This window comes from Miniopterus schreibersii (assembly GCF_964146895.1).
Source record: "Miniopterus schreibersii genome assembly, chromosome: 15".
Classification (NCBI taxonomy): domain Eukaryota; kingdom Metazoa; phylum Chordata; class Mammalia; order Chiroptera; family Miniopteridae; genus Miniopterus; species Miniopterus schreibersii.
In genome coordinates, this window is record NC_138115.1 from 49,637,797 (window position 1) to 49,663,723 (window position 25,927).

A 25,927-nucleotide genomic window follows, 5' to 3' on the forward strand; every position below is an offset into this window, starting at 1 on the left:
AGCTAGCAAATCAGCTTGGCAGAGAAGAGAAGTAGCAACACGCTGAGAGGGCATGTGTGTTGTGAGGAAGAGTGCCACAGTGGGTTTGGGCAGAATGGGGAAGATTCAGCATGGTCTCACTGAAAGGGCACCTTCCTGTGCAAGGCAGGCCTGTGCCAATATCACCCTCTGGTGGCCAATTAAAAGTTGGTTGTGATGCTCTACAATAGAAGGCTGAAGAGTATCTCTTGTTCAGCCTTCTAGTTGTCATCTTTTCTGACTTGAGCCCCTTCTCTTAGATCAAGTTTCTCAGTCTTAGACATGCATCCAAGTCACTAGCAATGGTTTGCTAAAATACAAATTGCTGAGCCCCATCCCCAGAGTTTCTGATTCCCTGTGGGCATAAGAACTGCAATTTGAACAAGCTCCCAAGTGATACTAATACTGCTGGTCCAAGGACTACACTTTGAGAACCACTGCCTTAGATTAAAACATTCTATAGAAACAATTTCTTAATTGTTAGAAAAACTTCCTGGAATGTTGGGGAGAAAAGTATTCTCTCAATCTCACAAGTAGAATTATCTAAGCACCCAGAGTATAGAAAAGGTGACTTGTCCACAAATTTGTCAACTATTTGTGTCTGAGGGTCAACAATGTGTTAGATGTTTACTCAAACATCTATGACGATGTTTGAATGAACAACAGTCACAGAAGTATTACTGCTTTGTTACATCTAAGACAAAGCTTATGTCTTTTGTCTTCCTAGCCTAGAAAATAGAGGCATATAAAGCTGATAATGATCACTTATTAGGAAGATAACATTTATGGGGGGGGGGGGGGATCAAGCACTAGTACATACATTCCAAAAAGTATTTTGAGAATTGTTTCCCAAGGTGACAGGCATTTTAGAAGTAGTCTGACACCAGTTTTATTTCCATGTACTTGGCTATTTAGATGTTTTATAGAGGCAATGCTAAGATAACATACTCGTAGAAGGAAAACTAAATGGGGGGGGGCTAAAATGGGAAAGAGTATAGTATATCCTCAGAAAAGGCTTAAAAAAAAAAAGACAAATCTAATAGCAATAAGCATCCCTAGGAACTGCACTGTGAAATAAAGATATATATATGGCTTCCTGGAGAAATCACTATTTCTAGGTTTGGAGTAGATAATGTACCTGGGGTTAAAAAAGCAACTTTTCTTACTTTGTGTTAAGTGCCATAAAGGCAGCCCGGCTTTCTTACCCCTCCCTCCCTCCCTTCTACTCTCTCTGAAGAGGAATGAAAAAATATCCTCAGGTGAAGATTAACAACAACAAACAGAATCATAAAAAATATTCAGTTAACCCAAAAGCAGACAAAAAAAGAAAAACTGAATTAAAAACAGACAGAAGAACTAGAAAGCAACTAGTAAAATGACAGATTTAAATCCAACCATATCAATAACCATGTTAACTATAAATAGTCTAAACACATCAATTAGAAGATGAACTCTTTAGATTACACAAAAAAGCAAGACCCATCTATATTTTGTCTATAAGAAACCCAATTTTACTAAATATTAAAAAGGAAATGTGTTGAAAGCAAAAATATGTAGACAGATATACCCTGCAAACACTAATCAAAAGGAAGCTAGAGTAGCTATATTAATATAAGATAAAAATTAGACTTCAGAGCAAGAATGAGACTTCAGAACAATATTATCAGAAATAAAGAGGGATCATAAGAGGGTCAATTCATCTAGAAGACATAATCTACATATATATGCACATAACAGCAGAGCTTCAAAATGTATCAAACAAAAACTGATAGGACTGAAAGGAGAAAGAAACAAATCCACAGAATTACATGGAGACTTCAACATATCTCTCAGAAATCATTACAAGTAGATATAAAGTCAGCAAGGATACAGAAAACCTAAACAACACTATCAACCAACTTGACTTAACTGACATTAATAAGAGTATTCCATATACTAACAGTGTCATGTACATTATTTCAAGTGCTCACAGAACACTGACCATGACAGGCCATATTCTGGACCATAAAACAAACTCTGACAAACAGAAATGAACTGAAAACTCAAAGGATGCCTTCTGACTACAACAGAATAAAACTAAAAATCAATTACAGAAAGACATATAGAAAATCCCCAAATACTGAGAAATTAGCATATTTCTAAATAACCCATGGGTCAAAGAGGAATTCACGAGGGAAATCAGAAAATATTTTGAATTGAATGAAAAGAAAAAACACAGCATATCAAAAACTATAAGACACATCTAAAACCATGATTAGAGGGGAATTTGTAACATTAAAAGCTTATTTTAGGTGGTTGCTGGGGTGGGGGCTGGGTGGGGGCAAAATGGTGAAGGTGTCAAAAGGTACAAATTTCCAGTTATAAAATAAATAAGACCAAGGAATGTAATGTACAGTACGGTGACTATAGTTAATAATACTATATTGTACATCTGAAAGCTAAGAAAGTAGATCTTAAAAGTTCTCATCACAAGGAAAAAATATCTGTAACTGTGTGGTAATGAATGTTAACTAGACTTACTGTGGTGATCATTTCACAATATATACAAATATCAAATCATTATGTTGTATACCTGAAACTAATGTGTCAATTATATCTGTTTTTTTAAATGTTTATTTTTTAGAAAAGTAATGTTTCAAATCAATGATCTAAACTACCAGTTTAGAAAAAAAGCAAATCAACTCAAGGCAAAAGAAAGTAAATATTATAGATATGAGCAGAAACTGAAAACAGAAAAATAGAAAAAAATCTATGAAAACAAAAGTTGGATTTATCCAGACTCATCAAGAAAAAGAGGACACAAATTACCAATATAATGAATGAAAGAGGGCACATGATAACAGATCCTACAGACATTAAACGATAATTACAATTTTATCTCCATTAATTTGACAACTTAAGAGAAAATGGACCAGTTCCTTAAAAGATACAAACTACCAAAGCTCACTTGATAAGAAATAACCTGAATAGTTGTGTATCTCTTAAAGAAATTGAATTCCTAGTAAAAACCTGACAAAGAGCCTGGCTGGGTGTGGCTCAGCGGTTGAGCATTGACTAGGATCCAGGAGATAGCCATTCAAATCCTGGTCAAGGCACATGCCCGGGTTGCAGGCTCGATCTCCAGTTGGGGGCACGTAGGAGGCAGCTGATCAACGACAACTCTCTCATCATTGATGTTTCAACTCTCTCTCTCCCTCTCCCTTCCTCTCTCTCTGAAATCAATAAAGAAATATTTTTTAAAACCTGACAAATCTCTGGGTCCAGATGGCTTCACTGAGGAAGTCTATTAAACATAAAAAAAAAAACATCAATTCTAAACAAACTATTTCAAAAAATTTTCCAAATCATTTTATGTGCCAGCATGACCTCAATTCTACAACTGGACAAAAGCACCACAAGAAAACAACAGACAGCCCGGCCGAGCATGGCTCAGCAGTTGAGCGTCGACCTAGGATCCAGGAGATCGGGGTTCGATTCCCAGTCAGGGCACATGCCCAGGTTGCGGGCTTGATCAATGACTCTCTCATTGATGTTTCTATCTCTCTCTCTCCCTCTCCTTTCCTCTCTCTGAAATCAATAAAGATATATTTTTTAAAAAAAACAACAGACAATATCCTACTTGAGCATAGATGCAAAAATCCTCAAATATTAGTAAATCTGATCCATTACTACATAAAAGCAGCAAATCTCTTTTAAAGGGTTTAATCATGTGTTAATCCAGACCTGGGATTATCCCAAAGCCAAGTGGCATCTGATTCCATTCTAAATTAAGTCTTGATGTAAACACAAAATTTTATGTCTGTAACTTTTCAAAGCTACTTTCAAAGAAAAGGCACAGCAGACAGGTTTAATTTAGGAAATTAAGAGGAAGATTATACAGAAGTTGACACACGACACAAGAAACTTTAGGATTGAAAGTAATGTATAGTGTCATGAACACACACTGAACTAAAGGGTATGAACCTACCTCCTTGGTTTTGAATTTAAAAATTTAGATAAAGAGTTATTAGCCTATACTTAAAAACTCAGTTCAGTTTCCTCAAAGTTTCCGAGTCTGTGACACAAAGCATAATCCCTAATCTACTTTCTGCACCTGTATATCCAGTTCGGTTTAATTACTTACCTTCAACCTGGCTAGTATCTGGGCATGGTTTTTTCTTTGACTCCGAATTCCCAGTTTTCTCATCAACATCCAGGAGAGGAATGTAGTCTGTTTTTCCAACAGTTTCTCCCACAACATCATCATAGGCCTCTGCCTCCAGTGTGGCAATAAAGTCCCGTTTAATCTCTCCTTCAATTTCTGGAGGTGGTTCTGTTAATGCATCTGCAAGACTGAGGTCAGCCATTCTGCACCACTGCAACTGCCTGGTTAAAGGGGAAAATGTTTCATATCATGAGCACTGCAAAGGGGAAAACGTTCTTGTCAGTTTTTTAAACAACAACAACAACAAAATTAATATCCAAACATTTAGGTTTAGAAGAGATACCCCCATTTTACAGATTAGAAAATTAAAGCTCAGTACAATCTTACCCAAGGTAAGCACTTTCTTCTCACATCTGTGAAGGAAACAGAGCAAGTGCCATTCTGTCCTTTTCATTAGTAAGAAACATGAAGTATATTTAAAACTCAAGTTATCCTAGGTTACAGCCAGTAAGGCTCAAATCAGGCCTTCTGATTTCAAGTCTTATAACCCTTTTCAAATATTCCATATATCTTAATTTCCAAATCATATCCCAAAATAATCCTTAAAAGAATAAACAGAGAAGTCAGATTAGAATCCCATTAAAAAAAGGTTACATTACTATCAGACCAATGAAGTCACCTTTCTTCCTTTCTTTCTTTTTTATATATTTTTTTATTGATTTCAGAGAGGGAGAGGAGAGAGAGAGAGAGAGAGAGAGAGGGAGGGAGGGAGGGACGGACGGACAGAAACATCAATGATGAGAGAGTCACTGATCAGCTGCCTCCTGCACACACCCCCACTGGGGATCGAGCCCGTAACTCGGGCATGTGCCCTGAACTGGGAATCGCACCTCGATCTCCTGGATGATAGGTCGATGCTCAACTGCTGAGCCACATTGGCCAGGCTGAAGTCACCTTTCTTGACCAAATACTGGGAGTATGAGCCTCATCCTGGGGTAAGTACTGCTTCTTCATGAATCACTTGTGGAAAGCTATGTCCACACCAAATTACACTTAGCCCTGCATGAAAAATACAGACATGTTCCCTGAATCAGCTAAGAGAGGTAGTTCCTCTCTGTAAAGATTACCATCTTTACAAAATACCAGGTTCTCGATTTTCAAACATAACTTGAAATTTATAAGTATAATCTATTATTAGCAAAACTGTAGGTGAATAGCCAAGAAAATAGAGAATATTATTAAAAAGAGCCAAAGGGCCTGCAATAAGTTGAACTCCCAGTATATACACAGTAAAAAATTAAGTATGCAGGGTAGTATCTTTGTTTTCAAAAAGTCTATTTGAATAGTCTCCAAGAGACTCATAAGGATAAGGAGACATATGAGTTTGATCAGGTAAATGTACATCAAATAGCAATCTTTAGTTGCATGGTACAATGGCTACTGCTTCTGTCTGCCCAAAAATGTGTTCTTTCTTATCTCCCCTCATTCACACCAATGGCTCATAGGGTTAGACACAAGACTGGAGTATGGCCAATCAGAAGACAGGAAAACAATGGTTGGAAAGAACCACTTCATGACTACATCCCAGAAGAAAGGCCCATGAGAGAGTCTTCTTTCTCAAGTCTAAGTGAGCAACATTCCAATCTTTCTTTTACCTAATTTAGTCAATCTATTTCAACTAATACACATAATCTTTCCCCAACCCAAATTTTAAAAAGACAAAATTTACTATGATTCAAGATACTTCATGGTCAGGCTCTCCTTTCTAACTCTTCTCCACTGTCTACCTCTCTCCAACAAATTTACTATAGAAAAAGAAATACAGCAAGGAATACAATCACTCTATCTTCATCTTTGTCCTCAAACACTTTCCTCTCACCTTTTCTATCCTGTGATACAAGTATGAAAGTCATTCTTTTTCAATCATTATTTCTTCTCAGTTCCCCCATAAGACCAAGCTGTGAGACTATCACAACTATAAAATATGCACAAAGCAAATACATCTAGAACATTATAAAATCAGAAGCCAGCCCATCCCGTTCCCAAATTCAACACCTAAAAGGGTTTGGGCCCAGCCGGGCATGGCTCAGCAGTTGAGCATCGACCTAGGATCCAGGAGATCGGGGTTCAATTCCCGGTCAGGGCACATGCCCAGATTTCGGGCTGCAGCCGATCAATGACTCTCTCTCTCATCATTGAGGTTTCTATCCCTCTCTCCCTCTCCCTTCCTATCTCTCTAAAAAATCAATAAAAATATATTTTTTTTTAAAAAAGGGTTTGCTATGTGTTTCAATGTTGTAGAAAGTGTAAGAGTGGTAGCATAGGTAATAAACCAGATGAACACAGGTTGTAAATTCAGTTCTACGACACAAAACAGAGGGTTAGATAAGCCCAGGAGCAAGACTTACTTCTAGGCAAGTGTCCAGAAAACCCCCACAAACATATCTATATTTAAGGCATGGTGAAAACATTTACTATGTATTCTTTATATTATACAATTGCAAGTGAAAATAAAATACCAAGATCTGTGAAAACTGATTTTGCATTGGCTTAACCTCTGGCCATCACCACACTTGTCTGTGTCCATGAGCTATGCACATATGTTCTTTGGCTAATCTCTTCTCCTTTATCAAGATAAGCGTTTTTAATATCCTATAACAAATAAGTCTTATAAAAAAGACTATCAAAAAGCACACTTTGGCCCTTGCCAGGTTGGCTCAGTTGGCTGGAGCGTCATCCCGTACAACAAAAGATTGCGGGTTCATTTCTGGGTCAGGGTACATACCTAGGTTGTGGGTTTGATCCCTGGTCGAGGTGCATAAGGGAGGCAATTGATCAATGTTTCTCTCTCACATCGATGTTTCTCTCTTTCTCTCTTTCCCCCTTCCTCTCTCTCTAAAAATCAATAAATATACATAAGTATATATATTAATATATATGTATACTTTTGGGGGGACACTATATACATATATATATATATATCCTCAGGTGAGGATTAAAAAAAAATTACACTTTGACTAACTGTTAACAAATACTAAGGCCAAAAATGAATATGTAAATAAATCAAAAGTAATGTTGGAAAAAATTAACAAAATAATTCTATTTAGCAATATTAACTATTTTTAAAAGCCTGACAAATTCTAATGTCAAAGGTTTCCATAAAAAGTAATTGCTTTTTTGCCCTGGCAGGTGTTTCAGTGGTTAGAGCATCAGCCTGCACACCGAAGGGTTGAGGGTTCAGTTCTCTTTCACATCGATGTTTCCCTCCTTCCCTCCCTCCCTCTCTAAAAAAATTAACAGAAAAAAATATCCTCCAGTGAGGATTAACAAACAAACAAAAAGTAATTGCTTTTCCCTTTCCTACCTATAGCTATTATTATCAGTTAGCCTATGAAAACTGTTATGAACCAAAAATAATAAAGGATGTCTATAACTAGTTTCATAATCAAAGAGAATTTGAAAGTACATCTGTACTATCCTTAACAACATACAATAAGAGCCCATACAATAAGATTTATTTTTGCCAGAAATATATAATTATGACACTTATTTCATGCAATCTACTAACACTTTTTCTAATTTAGGACATGGGAAAATCCAGCGATACATTTTAAACCTCATTTATCTGAGTGCAGATTCTTAAAGGACAGCTTTTTATTCACTGTAATCTTTCCCCTCATCACTTCCCACCACCATCACCTCCCAAACCACTTCCTGGCCTGGCATGTGGTTCATGGATTATGAATAGCAGCTTAAATTCAGTCTAAGAAGGCAATATTGATAGAAAATTAGACAGAAAATGGGAAGGTCATTTGGCTCCATGTGCATCTAGCCAACGAGCTAGCATCTACAACTCAACATTTAGCCATCCTTTTCTTGTCACCAAATATAAATAGAAGTATGACTTAAACACAGACACATATACAAAATATCTCCTTATGGAAAATGACCCTGTAAAAGCAGTGCCAGTGTTATACTGGAAGTGAAAGTATTGGCCCTTAGTCAGAAGGCCCTGGTTTTCAATGCATTAAAGAGATCACCCAGTTATATAGTTATTCTTTCTAAAACAGGTACAATAAATTCCTTAAGTGCTCTATAGATTTGTTAAACTGGTTCTGCAAGTGTTCCAGAATTGATTTTAATAAATTCACGAATAAATTTCTTCCTATACTTATAGACTCATTTAAGATCACTTGATATTCATTTATGCCTCAAAATGTTTAGTTATATAGTTTATGGGCGAAAGGGTATGACGTGACACAGTGTTAGTCTCAGATATGGATATTCAAGAAGATCCAAAAATGAACCCTTGTGAATAAGAATCTACTTTTTAAAAATAAACTGTCATTATTTACACTATTCGTCTTTCATTCATATAGATAATAAAGAAAGTTAACTTTAAATGGTTTGTTCATCGGAGGCAAGAAAGCTGGGTACAGAAGTTTCTATGCTTCACTGAAACACTAGTTTAATCTGACTCTCACCGTGGCTTTGAGTGAGTCACCTTCCGGGGCTGAGTTCCCTAATCTGTAAAATGAGAATGGTTTGTTACACGATTCCTGAGCTTGATTATCTTATAAGCTACTTATAATTCAGTTTCATCACTTACGTTAGAAATAAACAAACTTCTTACAGATCCTCAATGTGAATGTGAATTCACATTATTAAATTAGTATTTTATATATCAAGTGCTCTCAATAATAACTGGGTTCAGGATTATTAAAAGCTTTTTAGCAAAGGGAGAGACTAAAAACAAACTCATCAGTACACAGCGCTGTGTTTGAGCAAATCTGACTAGAGTTTAAGAAACTCCACCCAGTGCTGGCTAATAACATCAGAGGAGACATGGCACCACTCTGCCAGAAAATAAGCCCCATATTATTTAACCAGGCACCAAGAGAACACAGTTTTCAACACAGAACTTTGGACATCTGCTCTTTCATTCTGACTACATGTCTGGAGTGAAACTATCTGGTATTCTAGAAGGGTTTTGAAAACAGGTAATCCGAGGAAATAGAAAATGACATGACATGATGATGAGGCACAGAAGAGAATTTTGGTCTCTTGACTACCCTCTTACTATTAATAGCTATGTACTCATAAAGAGTACATAAGAATATATGATGACATCACAAGCACTTTCTCTGCTGTATGGTTTACTTTTAGATCACAAACTCAGAAATTAATTACTGAACTGAAAATATTTTCTAGGTCTATAGAGATTAAACAGTGTTCATATCTGATTTAAATACACAGAAGTGTGGACAACTTTTTAAGCTCCTAGAAGTCCTCTTGAAAATTTTAGGTCAGTCATCTTATCTATAGTCACTCACTCGGGATCTGTGCTCATTTTTTCTGATGAAAAATTAGCAATCAAGTTTGCAAATGGCCTGCTGTTACCTCTGTCCTCTCCTACCTACCACCCCCAAGGTGCTGCTCGGGAGCTAACGTGGGAGGAGAAAACTCATGAAAAGGAAGAACAGAGGCCTAATTTCCACCAACATACTCAGTCACTGTTCATAACAATATACTATTTTTATTTTACTGTCACATTAGCTAAACTTCTATCAAGATTCCTTTGAGATAGCCAACATTCCCTTTTAAAAAGTATAGAATCCTATTTCACAATATAATAGGGGGAAAGGGTTAAATAGAAAGACCACCTTAGTATGAATTTCTTATCAAGCAGCTTTCCTCCTGATCCCAGAGATAAATTCCACTGAAAATGTCTGAGTTTCTGGGTTCAGTGTGAAAAGGGAGAAAAGTAATTTAGCAGCATGGCACATTTCAGGGAAGAAAGCTGATCTGGTAAAGATATCAAAGTCGGGAGATGGCAAGCAGGCCCTAGGAGGGAAAAGGGGAGGTAATACAACAGTCAAGGTCAAGCATGACATCTTCCAAAATACTGCCTCCTGAGAATTTTACAAGAAAAAAAGAAACATTCTACTCAATAACCTAGACTAGTTTAGAAACAAAATTATCATTTATAACACTGTTATCTAAGGGAAATTTTGTATTCTGAATTCCAAATAACTGATTTAACAAATAAATGTTTACTAATTCTTAAAGGTAGGAGACTGCTAATAATGCTCACTTGAATTTTCTGTGATTGATAATCTGTCCTTTTGGGGGGGAGTAGAGAGGTGAGTTATGGACGAGGCACAGACTGTAAAGATACGTGGGCTAATATTTTCTTCTGTACTTTTTTTTTTTGCATGACTTATATTCTGAAGCCAACAACCAGCTGCTATCCCAGGACATTAGTGAGAGTACTGTGGCCAAAATTTTTTTCTCCAGCTTGGAAAAAAACCAGCGTCTCAGCCGGTCCCAATGATTATAAGATCATTTCTAATCTGACATGGTGAGAAGTATAGCCTGCATCATAAAGACTTCATATTCAATGTTAAGACCTTTTGAGTTTGCCTAGCAAGCTTTCAGTTACTAAATGGGGACTTTATTTCTCAGATTTGTTTTAATGAATTTCTTTCAGAGGCCTATTGCATATCAAGTTGAACCTTGTTTGTCTGGAGGCTGTGTTCTGTTTTTAATTTAATTAACTAGAAAAAGAAAACCTTGATTTATACATTCAATCAAAGCTGTACTTTATTCTAAGTAAAACCATATTTTTATTAAGGACCTCTAGGGGTCTCAGCTACCATCTCATATAGCTCAGAGGCACATATCACCTAGGCTAATCTGAATTTCTCCTGCTCTTCCCCAGAACCAGACTGGCAAATGGCAACAGACAATTCAGCAACATCTTGACTATCCTGAGCAATCAACTCCAAACTCCCTGGAGAACATACTAACTTTCTACCCCAGGTGCCCTCCTACATACTTCAAGGACAACAGCTGTATTATTACAAACTAATGGAATTTCCAGGTTCGGTGGGGTTCTGTTCCTAAACACCAGTTGTCCTGTTCCTCATAGGATTAGCAACAGGAGAGAGCCCTTGATTACTAGAATAGCTGAGGTCATCACCCAGCTGATACATTTTATTTCCATGTAGTCCCCAAAACTAAATATAAATACACTGCACACATAGGCACACATATACATACATAAAACCTCGCAGCACAAGGCAGAAAGCCTAGCTTACTTACAGGAACTATCCGGGCAGCTTGTGTTCAGTCCTGACAGAATGCATTTTAGATCTCTAAACAGGCACATGCCTGCTACATTTCTGTCTAAGTGAATTTAAATCTATTTCTTCAAGAAGAACAATCTACACCAGATACCTCCCACTGTTAGCCATGTGATAGACGACAGTCAGTCTGCTGAACTCTGGTTATGTGGGCCAAAACAAGAGACGACAATGACACAGCACTTACATTTCTGCTATAACCATCCTGAAGAGTGAATCTTCAATTTTATCTCAATTTTTTTTTTAAAAAAGGAGGGTGGATTTTAAGATGATTCTCAATGCCTAATGACTCAAAATTTGGAAAAAGAGAAAGTATTTTTTTAAACTTTACTATTCATCTCATGTTGTCTTCCTCAGTCTAAGACGAAAAGAAATTCAGAGTTTGCTCACATCTATCCAAAAATTATTTCTAACCACTTAAAATCTCTAAAGTCTTGTTTAAAGTCCAGTTCAAATCTAGGATCCAATTCCCTCACTTTAACAGATGACAAAAAAGAGAACCAAAGTAAACAAGTCATTTATAAATGGAGCTGGGACTGAGGATCGGGCTAAGAGGAGAGCGAGAGAACACTAGAAATAAAAGGGTGTGACAAAATTGGCCAAGTCTTAGAATTTTATAGGTTCTGCCTTTATCTGACACATTACTATACTTAAAAATCTATTTTCCTCCCCTATCTTTTCTTCTTAAAAGGATGAAGGCAATTGGGAACAGCCCTAACATAAAGAAAACATCCCAATTGATTTAAAAGAACCCCAATGCCTATTTAGAAAAGAAATCCAAACTCCTTAGTGTGATATCAAGGCTACATAATCCTAGAAGGCCCAGTCCTCATACCTACCACAACCATCAGCAGGTTTCCATGTTGGGTCTCCCTGTATTTTAGTCACATGGCATGGGCTGCCATTTTACAAGCATACCATGGACATTACCACTGTATACCCTTTGTAGGGGTTCAGAATGAGCCACCCTAAGATGTGCCTCTGTGGCATGTGGATTGTTTTAAGCTAAAGGCAACCAAAACCCTGAGGACTCAAAAGAAACTTCTGCTTCCTCCTTATCTAGAAGAATTTAAATTAGGAACCTGGCCCAAGATAAGAGTTAAAATCACAAATGACCTTTTACCTATCTATATGTGCCAGGGGAAACTAATAATTACTGAACATGTGCTCTCCCTGCAATGACTTTCTAGTGCATTACCTCCTCCCTAACTTAGGATGCCTTATCTACCCATTTTCCCTTTCTGTCTCTGAACCTCCCATGTATGTGGGGTCTCTGACTCTCTCATGTATGCAGGGTTCTCATACATATGTATGTATTAAATTTGGTTATTTTCTCTTGTTAATCTGTTTCAAGTTTCCTTGACGTTAGACCAGCCAGAAGAACCTTGAGGATAGAGGAAAGTTTCTTCCTCCCCTCACCTTGCTGATACTGCTCTTCAGATTCTCTTCACTCCTCCTTATCTGTCAAAGTTTCAAAATCAAAGTCCTATTATCTTTTCTGTGATTACTTTTTAGAATCTGTTCTCCCAGATCCATTCGAAACTAACACACATCATCTGTACTTCCATTCTAACAGGTACAGTCTGATCTGTCCTGTAAGTTGTAGACAGAATGGGACAAAAGTAGATCTACAGTTGTTCGTATGGAAAATACAATAATTAGCCCTAGCTGGTTTTGCTCAGTGGTTAGAGCATCAGCTGCACACTGAAGGGTCCTGGGTTCAGTTTCAGCCAAGGGTACGTACCTTGGTTGCAGGCTCAATCCCCAGTCCAGATCAGGGCTCGTGTGGGAGGCAACCAATTGACGTGTCTCTCTCACATCAATGTTTCTCTCTCTCAGGCTCTCTCACTTCCACTCTCTCTGAAAAACAATGGAAAAAATATCCTCGGGTGAGGATTAAAAAAACACAAAACAATGATTAATAAATAATAATACAAGAATAAACTGTGTTTCACATACTTACAACTGTAAACCTACCTTTGCCCCGCCCTGTATACCAGCAGCTCCTATAAACTACTAGGTCTCAAAGGTCAAGGACTATGACTAAATAATATGTATGCCTTCTCTTACATATCACTTTCTGTGTATTACTTTACGCAGAAAATGGGCCAAAATAACAAAGCCAACCAAACAAAAGGCTAGCTAAATGGCTCTAAACTGGCACAACGGAAGTTAATAAAGCCGTGTCTGATTTGAAATGAATCAGAGGTGTCAAACTACAAAACTCTTTAGACCTGGACAAAGAACAGGCAGGCTCAAGGCTGAAGGGCCCTCACATTAAGGATATTCACCTCATTCCTTCTACTTTCCACACGGCTTATGCCAGAGCAGTCCTGGAAAGACAGCCAACAGCGAGTAACCACACAAGCCGGCTCTCCATGCCGGTCACCTTATCATCATTAGGCAGAGCAATAAAAATAGCTCTCTGCTTTTAGAAAAGCACAACAACATGATGCAACACGGCAGAAACAAATAGGTTTTTATTCAAGAGATTAGCTGCCACCATCGATGTTAACGTCACTGTTGAGAACTTTTATAATTATGAAAATATTAAGTCTCTATAGTATCAGCGCACATCTCCGTCCAGGTGTAATAAATTATGTAATTTTAAGATGACTTAGTGCTGGAAAAATTGGGTAAAGAGAAGAGTATTCACTCCTGATTAGCTCTTAGCTTTTGAGAACTATTTTATATAAGTAAAGCTTCTCCATCAAGCAAAGTGAGTTTCTCTCTGAAGTTCAGAGCCATGCATACCACATTTTATGTAACCTTCATCAGGCAGTCATTGGCTGAGGGCCATGTGACAGGGAGGGACGTAACTTTCCAAACATCTCTGGGGGAGGTGGCTCCTATCTGCTGCAGCCCTGGGCAGCTAACACTCATAGCAGGATAGGGGGTGCGAACGGGGGGGGGGGGAGGGGTGCACTCACTGGAAAAGATAATCTAGACAGGGAACTAGCATCATCTGCTACAGAAGGATAAATTGTGTAACAAAAAAAGCATAGCAGAACTGGTGTAGGTATATAAATACCAAGCAAAATAGACTCTAAGCAAAAAACCATTAGCAGAAATAAAGTGACAAAAAGTTTAATTCATTAGATTTACCAATATTAAATATTAAACTTATACAAACCTAACATCACATCTATTTAAAAAATGCATAAAACTGAAAGTAATGAGGAGAAACAAAGGTGTTAAAAAGGATGGACAGTAATGGGGCCTCTCATGCACTGCTATAAACTGATAATCATTTTAGACAACAGTATGTCATTATTTATAAGGCAGAATTTGTACATTTCCTTCCCAGGCTTTCCACTTCTAGATATGTATCTTAGATAAACTCATCCACGTACAAGAATGTCAGCAGCATTATTCATAACAAAAATCTAAGAACAATACAAATGTGTATCAATAGAGAATAAATTAAATTTTATATTAATGTAATGAAATCAATATAGCATTGAAAATGAATTAACTATAGATATATCCATCAACATGATAAATTTCAGTTACATGGTGTTAAAGGAGTCATGCATTTGTGCTCAAACAAACACAAGGAAAGGCACAAAATTCAGGATAGTGATACACTCTGGGGGTAAATTTCAATAGGGAAGGGACAAACAAGGGGCTTAGGCTTTCCTAAGCTGGGTAGTAGATTCATGAAAATTTATCTTTTTATTACTCTTTATATTTTGCATATATATTTTACATACAAAAGGGTACATATGACGTCACAGCAAAAAGGAGGGGGGCACAAGGATAATGAAGGAAGCAAAGGGACAGGGACAGGGACAGGCACAGAAGGTGGAAAAGGGAAAAACAAAAAGAAAATTCCCCAAGCAGTACCAAGTTATGAGGAACAGATTGTCTTCTGATTTCTAACAGCAACACTAAATGCTAGAATGCAATGGAGTGATGCCTTTTAAAACTGAAATTTTAAACCTAAAGTTTTACACCCAACCGATTTATCAAGTAAGGATCAAGTTGCAAATTCAAACATGCAATAAATCCAAAACGTTTATTTTCCAGACACCCTTTCTGAAAATGAACTTTCAGTGCAAATTCCAGTAAAGTGACAAATGAACACAGCATGCTAGGAAAGCCACAGTATCCAAGTAACAGTACAATTCATCTATAAAAAAAATTAAAAATTCCAAGATGATGGTAATGCACTGGATCTAGAAACAACTGTCCAAAATTAACCTTTCCACAAACAATATAGTTTTTAAAATGACCTTACATATGTGGTACAGATGCCATATATTTTCTTAGCAATAAGGGGGAAAAAAGGACAACTAAAAATTGGGGGGAAGGGAGTTACTGGAGGGGAACTACACAAGAATGTTTGATTCAAACACAATGCAACCTGTACTGTATTTTGAGCTCATTATATATTTTAAGAAAAGAATGCATTTAATACTTAGAACATTCTCATCAGATTTACTAACACAGGATGGATTCATGAAGAATTACATTTTGTACCTAGGTGTAAAAGGGGGTGTGTGTGTATGTGTATACGTGTGTGTGTGTGTGTGTGTGTGTGTGTATACATATACTGTATCACAGAAAAAAGGGGGGGAGGAGTGGGGACTAACTCTAAAACAGCAGCTTTTGAAATCAAAGCTAAAAGGCTTTTGCTGACTCTTCAAGTGTAATCTTAAGTGGGTAGAATGCAAAGAGAACTTTGCCTCCTCACTGGAATGTGCTTTCCTATTGGTCTGCAAGTCTGCATGTGCTGACCTTTAAAAGAAAGTATAAGGTTTGTCTGTTCTCCCTTCTGCTAGTGGGCTGACAGACTTAACATGGGTGGACAATGACTTGGTGGCTCTGATGTTGGCTGTGTTCAATATTCTACTGTATTTCTTGTACAAGCACTGGAAGATTATTGCCATAAATGCATTTTTATTCCTTCAAAAATAAGCAAGGCAAAATGAAATAAAAGAGAAGTTTAAACCACAAATGAAATTACAAAAGAAAATAACATGATATGGCCATCTTGGGGGGGAAAAACTCCTAAATATAACAAACACCAAAGAGTTTACAAACTAAAATTACGAAGACTTCCAAACTAAGTTTCTTCCAAGAAATTCTGAAGTGAATTCTAAGTAATCAAAGGTACAAACCGTATCAACGCAATAGGAGAAAGATTTTGATGGTGAATACAGAATCGAGGAATGTGCAAACTGAATGGGAGTGTGGCAGAGATGTGCTCAATGCTCCCAGTCCTGTTTACCTCCCTTACAGTTACAACTTGAGACCATATGACTGGGTTTTGTCAGTGGAATGCAAGATGAAGTAATATGCTTCACCACAAAATTAAATAAGCTCCTCCTTGCTGGTGCTCTTTGCTCTCAACCAAATAAATAGAAAGGATCTAGTGGAAGACTCTAAGACACCAGATGGAAGGAACTGGAATTCTTTATTCATCACAGGAACCAAAAAATAAACCTTTGCAGTCCGGGTAGCTCAGCTGGTGAGAGCATCGTTCTGATACATCAAGGTTGCGGGTTCAACCCCCAGTCAGGGAACATACAGGAATCAACCAATGAACTCATAAATTGATCTCTCTCTCTCTCTTTCTCCAAAATCAATTTTAAAAAAATAAATAAACCCTAATTGTGTGAAGCCACTGAAATGCTAGATATGTTAAAGCAGATAGCATTAATTACCCAATTAATACAGGGATCTTGTCCTAGCCCATCTGGCTCAATGGTTAGAGCACTAGCCCACGGACTAAAGGGTCCTGGATTCAATTCCGGCCAAGGGCACAAACCTTGGTTGCAGGCTCTATTCCCAGCCTGGGTCAGGCACATTCGGGAGGCAACCAATCGAATTGTCCCTCTCACATTGATGTTTCTCTCTTCCTTCCACTCTCTCTGAAAAGCAATGGAAAAAATATCCTCGGGTGAGGATTAAAATAAAATAAAAAATACAAGGATCTTACATATCTAAACTAACATCCTCATTTTACAAATAAAAAAACTGATAAAGACAGTTTCTAGAAACTACATTAGTGCCCTAGCCAGTTTGGCTCAGTGGTTAGAGCATCAGCCCAGCAAAGGGTCAAGGGTTTGATTCCCAGTCGAGGGCATACACTTGGGTTGCAGGTTTGACCTGGCCCAGGTGGGAAATGCAGGAGACAACCAATTGATGTCTCTCTCACATCGATGTTTCTTTCTCTCTCCCCTTCCCTCCCTCCTACTCTCGATAAAATAAATCAATTGAAAACATATCCTCAGGTGAGGGTTTTAAAAAAAAGTCTCATCACTGAAAACTAACTGACTCTTCACTAAAGCTTCAAATCTGGTACTCCGGAAAACCAACTTAACTTTGTTGATTCACAGACAACAGTGACCAACTCTAACAAGGACTTATTCATGTTCAGAGAAACAAAACAACTTAGCAATGTGTATCTAATATTTCCAACTGAATCACAAGACTTTAAAAAGAGCATCTGAATCCAACCTCCTTATTTTATAAGTGAGAAAAGGGCCAAGGGCATTAACAAAGATACTTGTTCAAGGTCACCCTTGAGTCTCAACTAGAACCAGGATTTCTTCAGTCCCATATTCCAAAGCAAGAAGCAAGTGAACGATAAGGGGTATTATAATTCTGACCACATCCTATACTAGGTTAGAATGCTTTAGTTTTCTCAGGGGTCAAGAAGATAAGTTCAGCCATTTCCACCTATCAGTAATAGCACCAAATAGCTATCTTTTTTTTTAAATGCTATGCCTACTTGATACAGATTTTTGTCTCATATTTAACTATCAATTATTGCATTGTGCCACTAGTCAATATCCATGATGTAAAGTTGAAGCCTTGGTTAAAGTTCCTAAGTGTAGCCTGGCTGGACCTGGCTCAGGGGTTGAAGCATCAACCTAGGATCCAGGAGACTGCGGTTCGATTCCCAGTCAGGGCACATGCCCGGGTTGCCAGTCGGGGACCTTCAGAAGGCAGCCGATCAATGACGACTCTCTCACCATTGATGTTTCTATCTCTCTCTCCCTCTCCCTTCCCCTCTCTGAAATCAAAAAGACATATTTAAAAATAAATAAATAAATAAAGTTCCTAAGTGTACAATTTAATTTGGTATAAACAGAAAAGTTTATCAGTTTTCCTCCCAGTTGGCCTTAATAATTTTTTTAATTGAGGTAAAATTTACAGAACAAACAATTAACCATTTTAAAGTGTACAATTCTATGGCATCCACCTCTCTCTAGTTTCAAAATGTCTTTTACTTTTTTAGAGATGCACTAATCCAAATGTAGAAGAGTTACTCTGTTTTCAATTAATTCATCCCATCTCAATGAAGTCTGAAGCCCAGGTTCCAACCTTAAGTGTATCCCGAACCCCTTTATCATTCTAATCTCCTTCTACACGTGGCCAGCCAGAGTGCACAGGTATTGTGCCAAGTACCTTTCACCTTCTTCTAGGTATCAATGGATCACACAGAAAACCCACACTCCTGCCCTAAACAACCACAAAGTCAGGCGTATTGTGTGGTTAGCCTACCCAGCAGGCTTTTTCAACAAATACTTTGACATTACAAACTACTTAGGAAGGAATGATCTCATCCTACTGATCCAACAGCAAACTTTATCAAAAAGCTTTTTGTTACAAGCTGTGATAACCTAGGAAACCAGACCTATTTTTACTATTCGGACAACAAAAAGAAAAAAAGAAGTCATGGGGGAAAAACAGTTCATATATTGACCATTTGTAAAAACCACTTATTCTACAGAATTTTCCCCTTTCTTGGTATCTCACTACAAGTGAACAAAACGACTTTCAGAATTAATGCTGGTAAAAAAATCATTGTAACAATTTTTTTATTGTAAAACTTTAAGCTTCATATTCTAGTCCCAATACTGAACCTACATTGGGTCTGATTTGTAGGAAAAAACAAGGATTCTTTTCCACCATCACCTCAACATTGACCGAGTGCTTATATTTTAGATACTCATCACTTTACATATATTAATTCAATTAATACATTGAGCAATTCTAGTATATAGGTATATAATTCCCGTTTAAAATGAAGCACTAAGGCACTTAGAGGTTAAATAACTTGCAATTATTTTTACAGCAAGCTTGAGGCAGAGCTAAAAGATCGTTAAATACAGTGAAAAGTCAGTGTATAAACACTCTCTCCTACCACTTCCACCTGCAACTCCCTATAGGCCAACTCCCAGGCCCCGAAACGGATAAGAAGACATTAACACTGAGAGGTAGAGGGTAGTGGGAATAGGAAAATTAGCAGGCTACTACACAGGCAAATGCAAGGACTTCTCCTGTTCTGTGACATTAGATGTTAAGATGGGGAAGGGTTAGCACACAAAAAGAGATGTAGGGAAAAGGGGGGTTTTAGGAAAGCAAAGTCTTAATATTACTGCACTATTTTCCAAGGATCTGGAAGCATAAGCAATCTAGTCACTTAAAAAGTGTTCTCTGTTGGGGGAAAGAGATATTTTGTCTGGCTCTCCTACAGTTTAGATGAAATAGCCCCAAACGATATTCCCTTGTTCTAAATCCATTATTCTTCCCACTTAAAATAAACCAAGATGGGCTGGGGTGGGAGGAAGGAAAGCAACAGGAAAAGGTGGCACTCTAATCACTCAAAGTCAGTCTCATTTGAAAAGTCAGTATCTAAAGTTAAAGATTATAACCTAGCCCCGAGCATGGCTCAGCGATTGAGCATCAACCTAGGATCCAGGAGATAGCAGTTTGATTCCCATTCAGGACACATGCCCGGGTTGCGGGCTTGATCCCCAGTCGGTGGCATGCAAGAGGCAGCCGATCAATGACTCTCTCATCATTGATGTTTCTCTCTCTCTCTCTCTCTCCCCCTCTCCCTTCCTCTCTCTGAAATCAACAAAGATATATTTTAAAAAAAAAGAAAAGACTAGAGTTAGGATACTAGCCTACAGCTTAAAAAGTTTCTGAAGACAAAAATAGAGAGTTTGGCCCTGGGTGGTAGCTCAGTTGGTTGGAGAATCATCTGTACACCAAAAGGTTATGGGTTGATTCCCAGTCAGGGCACATACCTAGGTTGCAGGTTTTATCCCTAGTCAAGGTGCATATGGGAGGCAACTGATCGATGTCTCTCTCTCTCTCTCTTTCTCTCTCTCCCTCCCTCTCTCTCTAAAAATCAATAAAATATATCCTAGGGTGAATATTAAAAAAAATAAGAGTTTGCCCCTCTGAAATGTCTAAAGCTTTCCCCAGATCTCTAATGACCTCCCCACCCTGTCTTGGACTCTGAATAGGTCCCAATACCTTCAGTGAGGGTAGTAACACAATCACAAAATATAATCTGAAAAGGAAACAAGTAAACTCTAGTACACAAAGTTCTCAGAAAAAAAGTAAAGAAGAGTGTCCCAGGAAGTGGAAAAGCTGTTACAAAAGCCCTAAAAACTCCCTTCATCTCCTCACCCCTGAAGTGATCCCCATGCCCTCAGGAGCTACATTAGAATGAGAAAAACATAAGACTGGGGGGGGGGGTTGGAAGGATTGAGGGGGGAAAAAGGAAAACAGAAGAAGAAAAAAAAGTGGATAAGTACACTACACTGAATCAAATAATTTATGTCAATTCTTACTCTTCAACCCAAAAATAATTCTTTCTTGCTTAGTATCTAAAATGCCATTTTCTATTCCACCTTTTCCAGACCCACCTCAACTATCTCCATCTCTATGAAAGCCTCCATGACTTGCAGAGCTTCTAGTGCACCACTGACAAACTACAATTTATGTGCCTATTACCCTTTATAAACCTCGAGCTCGAGAGCAAGGATTTTCAGTGATCTTTGGGTGTTCATCAGTACCTACCCCAGTTCCAGGAACATACATGGTGGATTCAAAATAATGGAAAGTAAAATATGTTGCACATTTTTCTAATTCACGTTTTCAATTTTTCTCTTTTGATCACAACCCATGGGGGGGAAATTAATTTTATATAATGATCCATATTCACACACATTTACTTACACACACATGCACATATAAATGAAACACAAGTTTAATGAATCAGACCAGCTGGTGTGGCTCAGTGGTTGAGCATCAACCTATGAACCAGGTGGTCATGGTTCTATTCCTGGTCCGGGGGACCGGATCCCCAGTAGGGGGTATGCGGGAGGCAGCCGATCAATGACTCTCTCATCTTTGATGTTTCTCTCTCTCTCCCTCTCCCTTCCTCTCTGAAATCAATAAAAACATTTAAAAAAAAAAAAAAAAGCTTGAGCCCGGCTGGGCGTGGCTCTGTGGTTGATCCTCGACCTAGGATCCAGGCGATCGGGGTTCGATTCCCGGTCAGGGCACATGCCCGGGTTGCGGGCTCGATCAATGACTCTCTCATCATTGATGCTTCTATCTCTGTCTCTCCTTCTCCTTTCCTCTCTCTGAAATCAATAAAGATTTTTTTTTTTTTTAAAAAGTTTGATGAATCAATACTATGTAAAATGTATTGATATCTTCTGTTCCTTCTTTGTTTTAAGGGCTGCCTGTGACCTTCAGTTTGTTTTGTGTGTTTTTTTTTAAATATATCTTTATTGATTTCAGAGAGAGGAAAGGAGCAGGAGAGGGAGAGAGATAGAAACATCAATGATGAGAGAGTCATTGATCGAGCCCGCAATCCAGGCATGTGCCCTGACCTGGAATCGAACCCGGATCGCCTGGATCCCAGGTCAACGCTCAACCGCTGAGCCACGCCCGGCCGGGCTGTGACCTTCAATTTGAAATTTTCAATTCTGATAAAAACTATCTCTTAAGAGGAGGTACAAAATCAAAAGCTGTTTTCAAACTTTAGTGTGGAAGTCCCCTGGGAAGATGGTTTAAAATACATTAGAGAGAGCCCCAGCTAGGTAGCTCAGTTGGTTGGAATGTCAACCCATACACCAAAAAGGTTGTGGGTTCTATTACCAGTCAGGGCACATACCTAGATTTCGGGTTCAATCCCTGGACGGGGCACGGACGGGAGGCAACCAATCCATGTTTCTCTCTCACATCAATGTTTCTCTCTCTCTCTCTCTCCCTTCCACTCTGTCTGAAAGCAATGGAAAAAATATTCTCAGGTGAGGAAAAATAAATAAAAATACATTACAGAGTTCTATTCCCAGAATCTAGTATCATAAATCTGGGTAGAAGCCCAGGAATCTGCACTTCGAAGTAGTCCAACTGGTTCTGATGTAGATGATAAAACTATACTTATCAGAGACATACCTACAGTACTTGATTTAAGATTTAATCTCAAAAGTCAGGGCTTCAACTCTTCTTATAGTAAACTACAGGTTAACCAAAGTATCTGCAAGAGGTTCCTGCATCACTAATAAGTTGTTTTTTAATCTGAAAGTTGGTTCAACAATCCTTTTATAGACTTCCTCTAATGCAATTTGGTAAACCACGAAAATCTAACTGTTCCTCTTAACTACGGCTCTTCTGGCTCTTCCCACCACGAAAACAAAAGAATGATATGAATGAAAGGCATTTTTGTTCCAAATCCTTTGCCTTATAACTGAAAGGGCTTTTGAAAACCAGTCACACTGACCATACAAGTGGCATATGCAGTCACCAGTTTGGAACTCCTAAGTCCAAGTGGCCTAAAAAGTGATGGCTAATAGCTCAAAGTCTGACCACAAACTGCCTGAAAGCCAATGCTGAAATAAAACTTTTGTAAGAGCACTCTACAATACAAGCCTCCATTTCTTGTAATTACAAGCCAGTAAGAAGAAGATCATTGATTCTTGAAAGTTTTAAATTCAACAAAGTCAATATTAAAAGAGCACGAAACGCAATGAACAATCTAAAACTGAAATTAAGAAAACAATTCCACTTACAAAAAACATCAAAAAGAATACTTAGAAATAAATTTAACAAAAGAAGTGCAAAACTTACACACTGAAAAATACAAAACATTAGTAAAAGAAAAGATCTAAACAAATGGAAAGACACCCCATGTTCGTGAGTGTGAAGACCTAACTTTTAAAAAAAAAATGTTTTTACTGATTTCAGAGAAAAGAAAGGAGAGGAAAAGATAGAAACATTGATGACAGAGAAACATCGATCAGCTGCCTCCTGCATGCCCCCTACTGGGGACTGAGCCCACAACCAGGGCATGTGCCCTGATCAGGAATCAAACCAGGGACCTCCTGGTACCTGGGTCTATGCTCAACCACTGAGCCACACTAGCCAGGTGACCTAACATTTTTAAGATGGTACTATTCCCCAAACACATCTACAGATTCAATGCAATCTTATCAAAATCCCAGCTGGCTTCTTTGCAGAAACTGACAAGCTAATTCCAAAATTCATATGGAAATTCAAAGCAGCCAGAATAACCAAAAAAATACTGAAATTGGGAGAACAGACTCACACTTCCCAATTTCAAAACATACTACAAGCTACAGTAATCAAGGCAATGTTGTGTTAGTATAAGCACAGACATAAAGATCAATGGAACAGAATAGAAAATTCAAACAAAACTTCACATTTACAGTCAATTTTTGAAAAAGGTGCCAATACAATTCAATAGGGCAAGAACAGTCTTTTTGACAAATGGGCAAATGATCTGAACATTTCTCCAAAGATGATATATATTAAAAAAATAATAAACTAAAAAAAAAACACAGGGCCTAGCCAGTTTTGCTCAGTGGTTAGAGCATCAGTCCCTGGACTGAAGGGCTCTGGGTTCAATTCCAGTGAAGAGCACATATGTTGGAGGCTCAATCCCCACCCAGTCGGGACAAGCAGGGGGCAACCAATCGATGTGTCTCTCTCATATCGATGTTTCATTCTCTCTCCCTTCCACTCTTTCTAAAAAGTAATGGCAAAAATATCCTCTGGTGAGGATTAAAAAAATAATGATTAAAATTAAAAAGATGATATTCAAATAGCCAATAAGTGTATTAGTCATCATGAAAATGAAAGTCAAAACCACAATGATATACTATTTCATAACCCACCAGAATGACTATAATCAAAAGGACAAGTGTTTGAAAAGATGTGGAGAAACTGGAACCCTCATATACTACTAATGGGAATGTAAAATGGTGTGGCCATTTTGGAAACAGTATGGCAGTTCCTCCATAGGTTACACATAGAGTTACCATATGACCCAGTAATTCCACTCCTAGGCATATAGCCAAGAGAAATGAAAACATATGTCCACACAAAAACTTGCACACAGCCCAGCAGGCATGGCTCAGGGCACATGCCCGGGTTGCAGGCTCGACCCTCAGTGGGGAACTTGCAGGAGGCAGCCGATCAATGACTCTCTCATCATTGATGTTTCTATCTCTCTCTGTCCCTCTCCCTTCCTCTCTCTAAAACCAATAAAGATATATTTTTTAAAAAGAAAGAAAATGTGCACACAAATGTTCATAGCAACATTATTCATAAGAGCCAAAAAGTGAAAACCCAAAAGTCCATCAATAGATAAACAACAAAAATGTGGCATATCCATACAATAGAATATTATGTGTCCATAAAAAGGAATAAAGTATTAATACAAGCTACAAGATGGATGAACCTTGGACACATGCTAAATGAAAGAAACCAGTCAAAGAAGACCACATATTGTATCATTCCAATTATATGAAATGTCCCAGAACAGGCAAATCTGTAAAGATAGAAAAGTTAGTGGTTGTCAAGGGCTGAAGGTAGGGTAGGGGGATGAAACGGTTAGGAGGTGATGGTTAAAGAGTATGGGGTTTCTTTTGGAGTGATAGATATGTTCTAAACTGACTGTGGTAATGGTTACACATATTGAGGATATACTAAAACCACTGAATTATACACTTTAAATGAGTGAACTGTACAGTATGCGAATAGTATATCAATAAAACAGCTACCAGAGAGAGAGAGAGACAATACCAAACACATGAAACTAAAATCTCCCTTCCTATGAAACTGTCCTTAATACCAGCTTCAAGGATGTTTCCTTTCTTGTCATTCTAAGAGGACAGATATTATTTCTTTTCAGTAAGTACAATATTTATTAAAAAGCAAAGCTTGCCCAGCCGGGCGTGGCTCAGCGGTTGAGCGTCGACCTAGGATCCAGGCGATCGGGGTTCGATTCCCAGTCAGGGCACATGTGCAGGTTGCGGGCTCGATCAATGACTCTCTCATCATTGATGTTTCCATCTCTCTCTCCCTCTCCTTTCCTCTCTCTGAAATCAATAAAGATATATTTAAAAGAAAAAAAAAAAAAAAGCAAAGCTTACAAAAAAAAAAAAAAAAAAGGCATGCTTTGTTGTTAGATGCATTTACAAACTTCTTCAAGAAAAGGCAAGAGAGTGCCACCAGAAGCTGAAGAAAAAAATTAAACTTTCAACAACTAAGTATAGGCAGTCTTCATTTTGCACGGCAGTGCAAGACCAGAAAAGGGACAAAGCAGGATGAAACTGTGCAAAATGACTGTAATATCAATGCAAAAAATTACAATTGTTGTGTGATTTTTAAATATTTTTGTGGAAACATTAAAAATTCTGTCAGTTGTAACTGTATAAGAAAAAAACTTTAAAGTAAAGCTAGTATGTATTTAGTACACTGCAAAACATTAAAAACACTGAAAATTATAGTGTATAATTTCTTTGAAAAAATTATCAAGAGTATTTGAACAGTGCTG

At 37.9% G+C, this 25,927-nt stretch overlaps 1 protein-coding gene across 28 annotated transcripts in view; it reads right to left on the bottom strand.

Annotated features, from left to right (window-relative positions):
* MAP4 (microtubule associated protein 4) overlaps positions 1–25,927 on the bottom strand; it is a 115,843-nt gene that overhangs the window by 77,718 nt on the left and 12,198 nt on the right. For 27 of the 28 annotated variants that reach the window (XM_081159791.1, XM_081159789.1, XM_081159786.1 and 24 more), the window contains exon 2: positions 4,142–4,383. In XM_081159791.1, coding sequence (XP_081015917.1) covers positions 4,142–4,364 — 223 coding nt within the window. In that variant the 5' untranslated portion in view covers positions 4,365–4,383. Of the gene's footprint in view, positions 1–4,141; positions 4,384–11,266; positions 11,506–25,927 lie in introns of those variants that run through there. The other variant, XM_081159797.1, reaches the window with a different exon arrangement.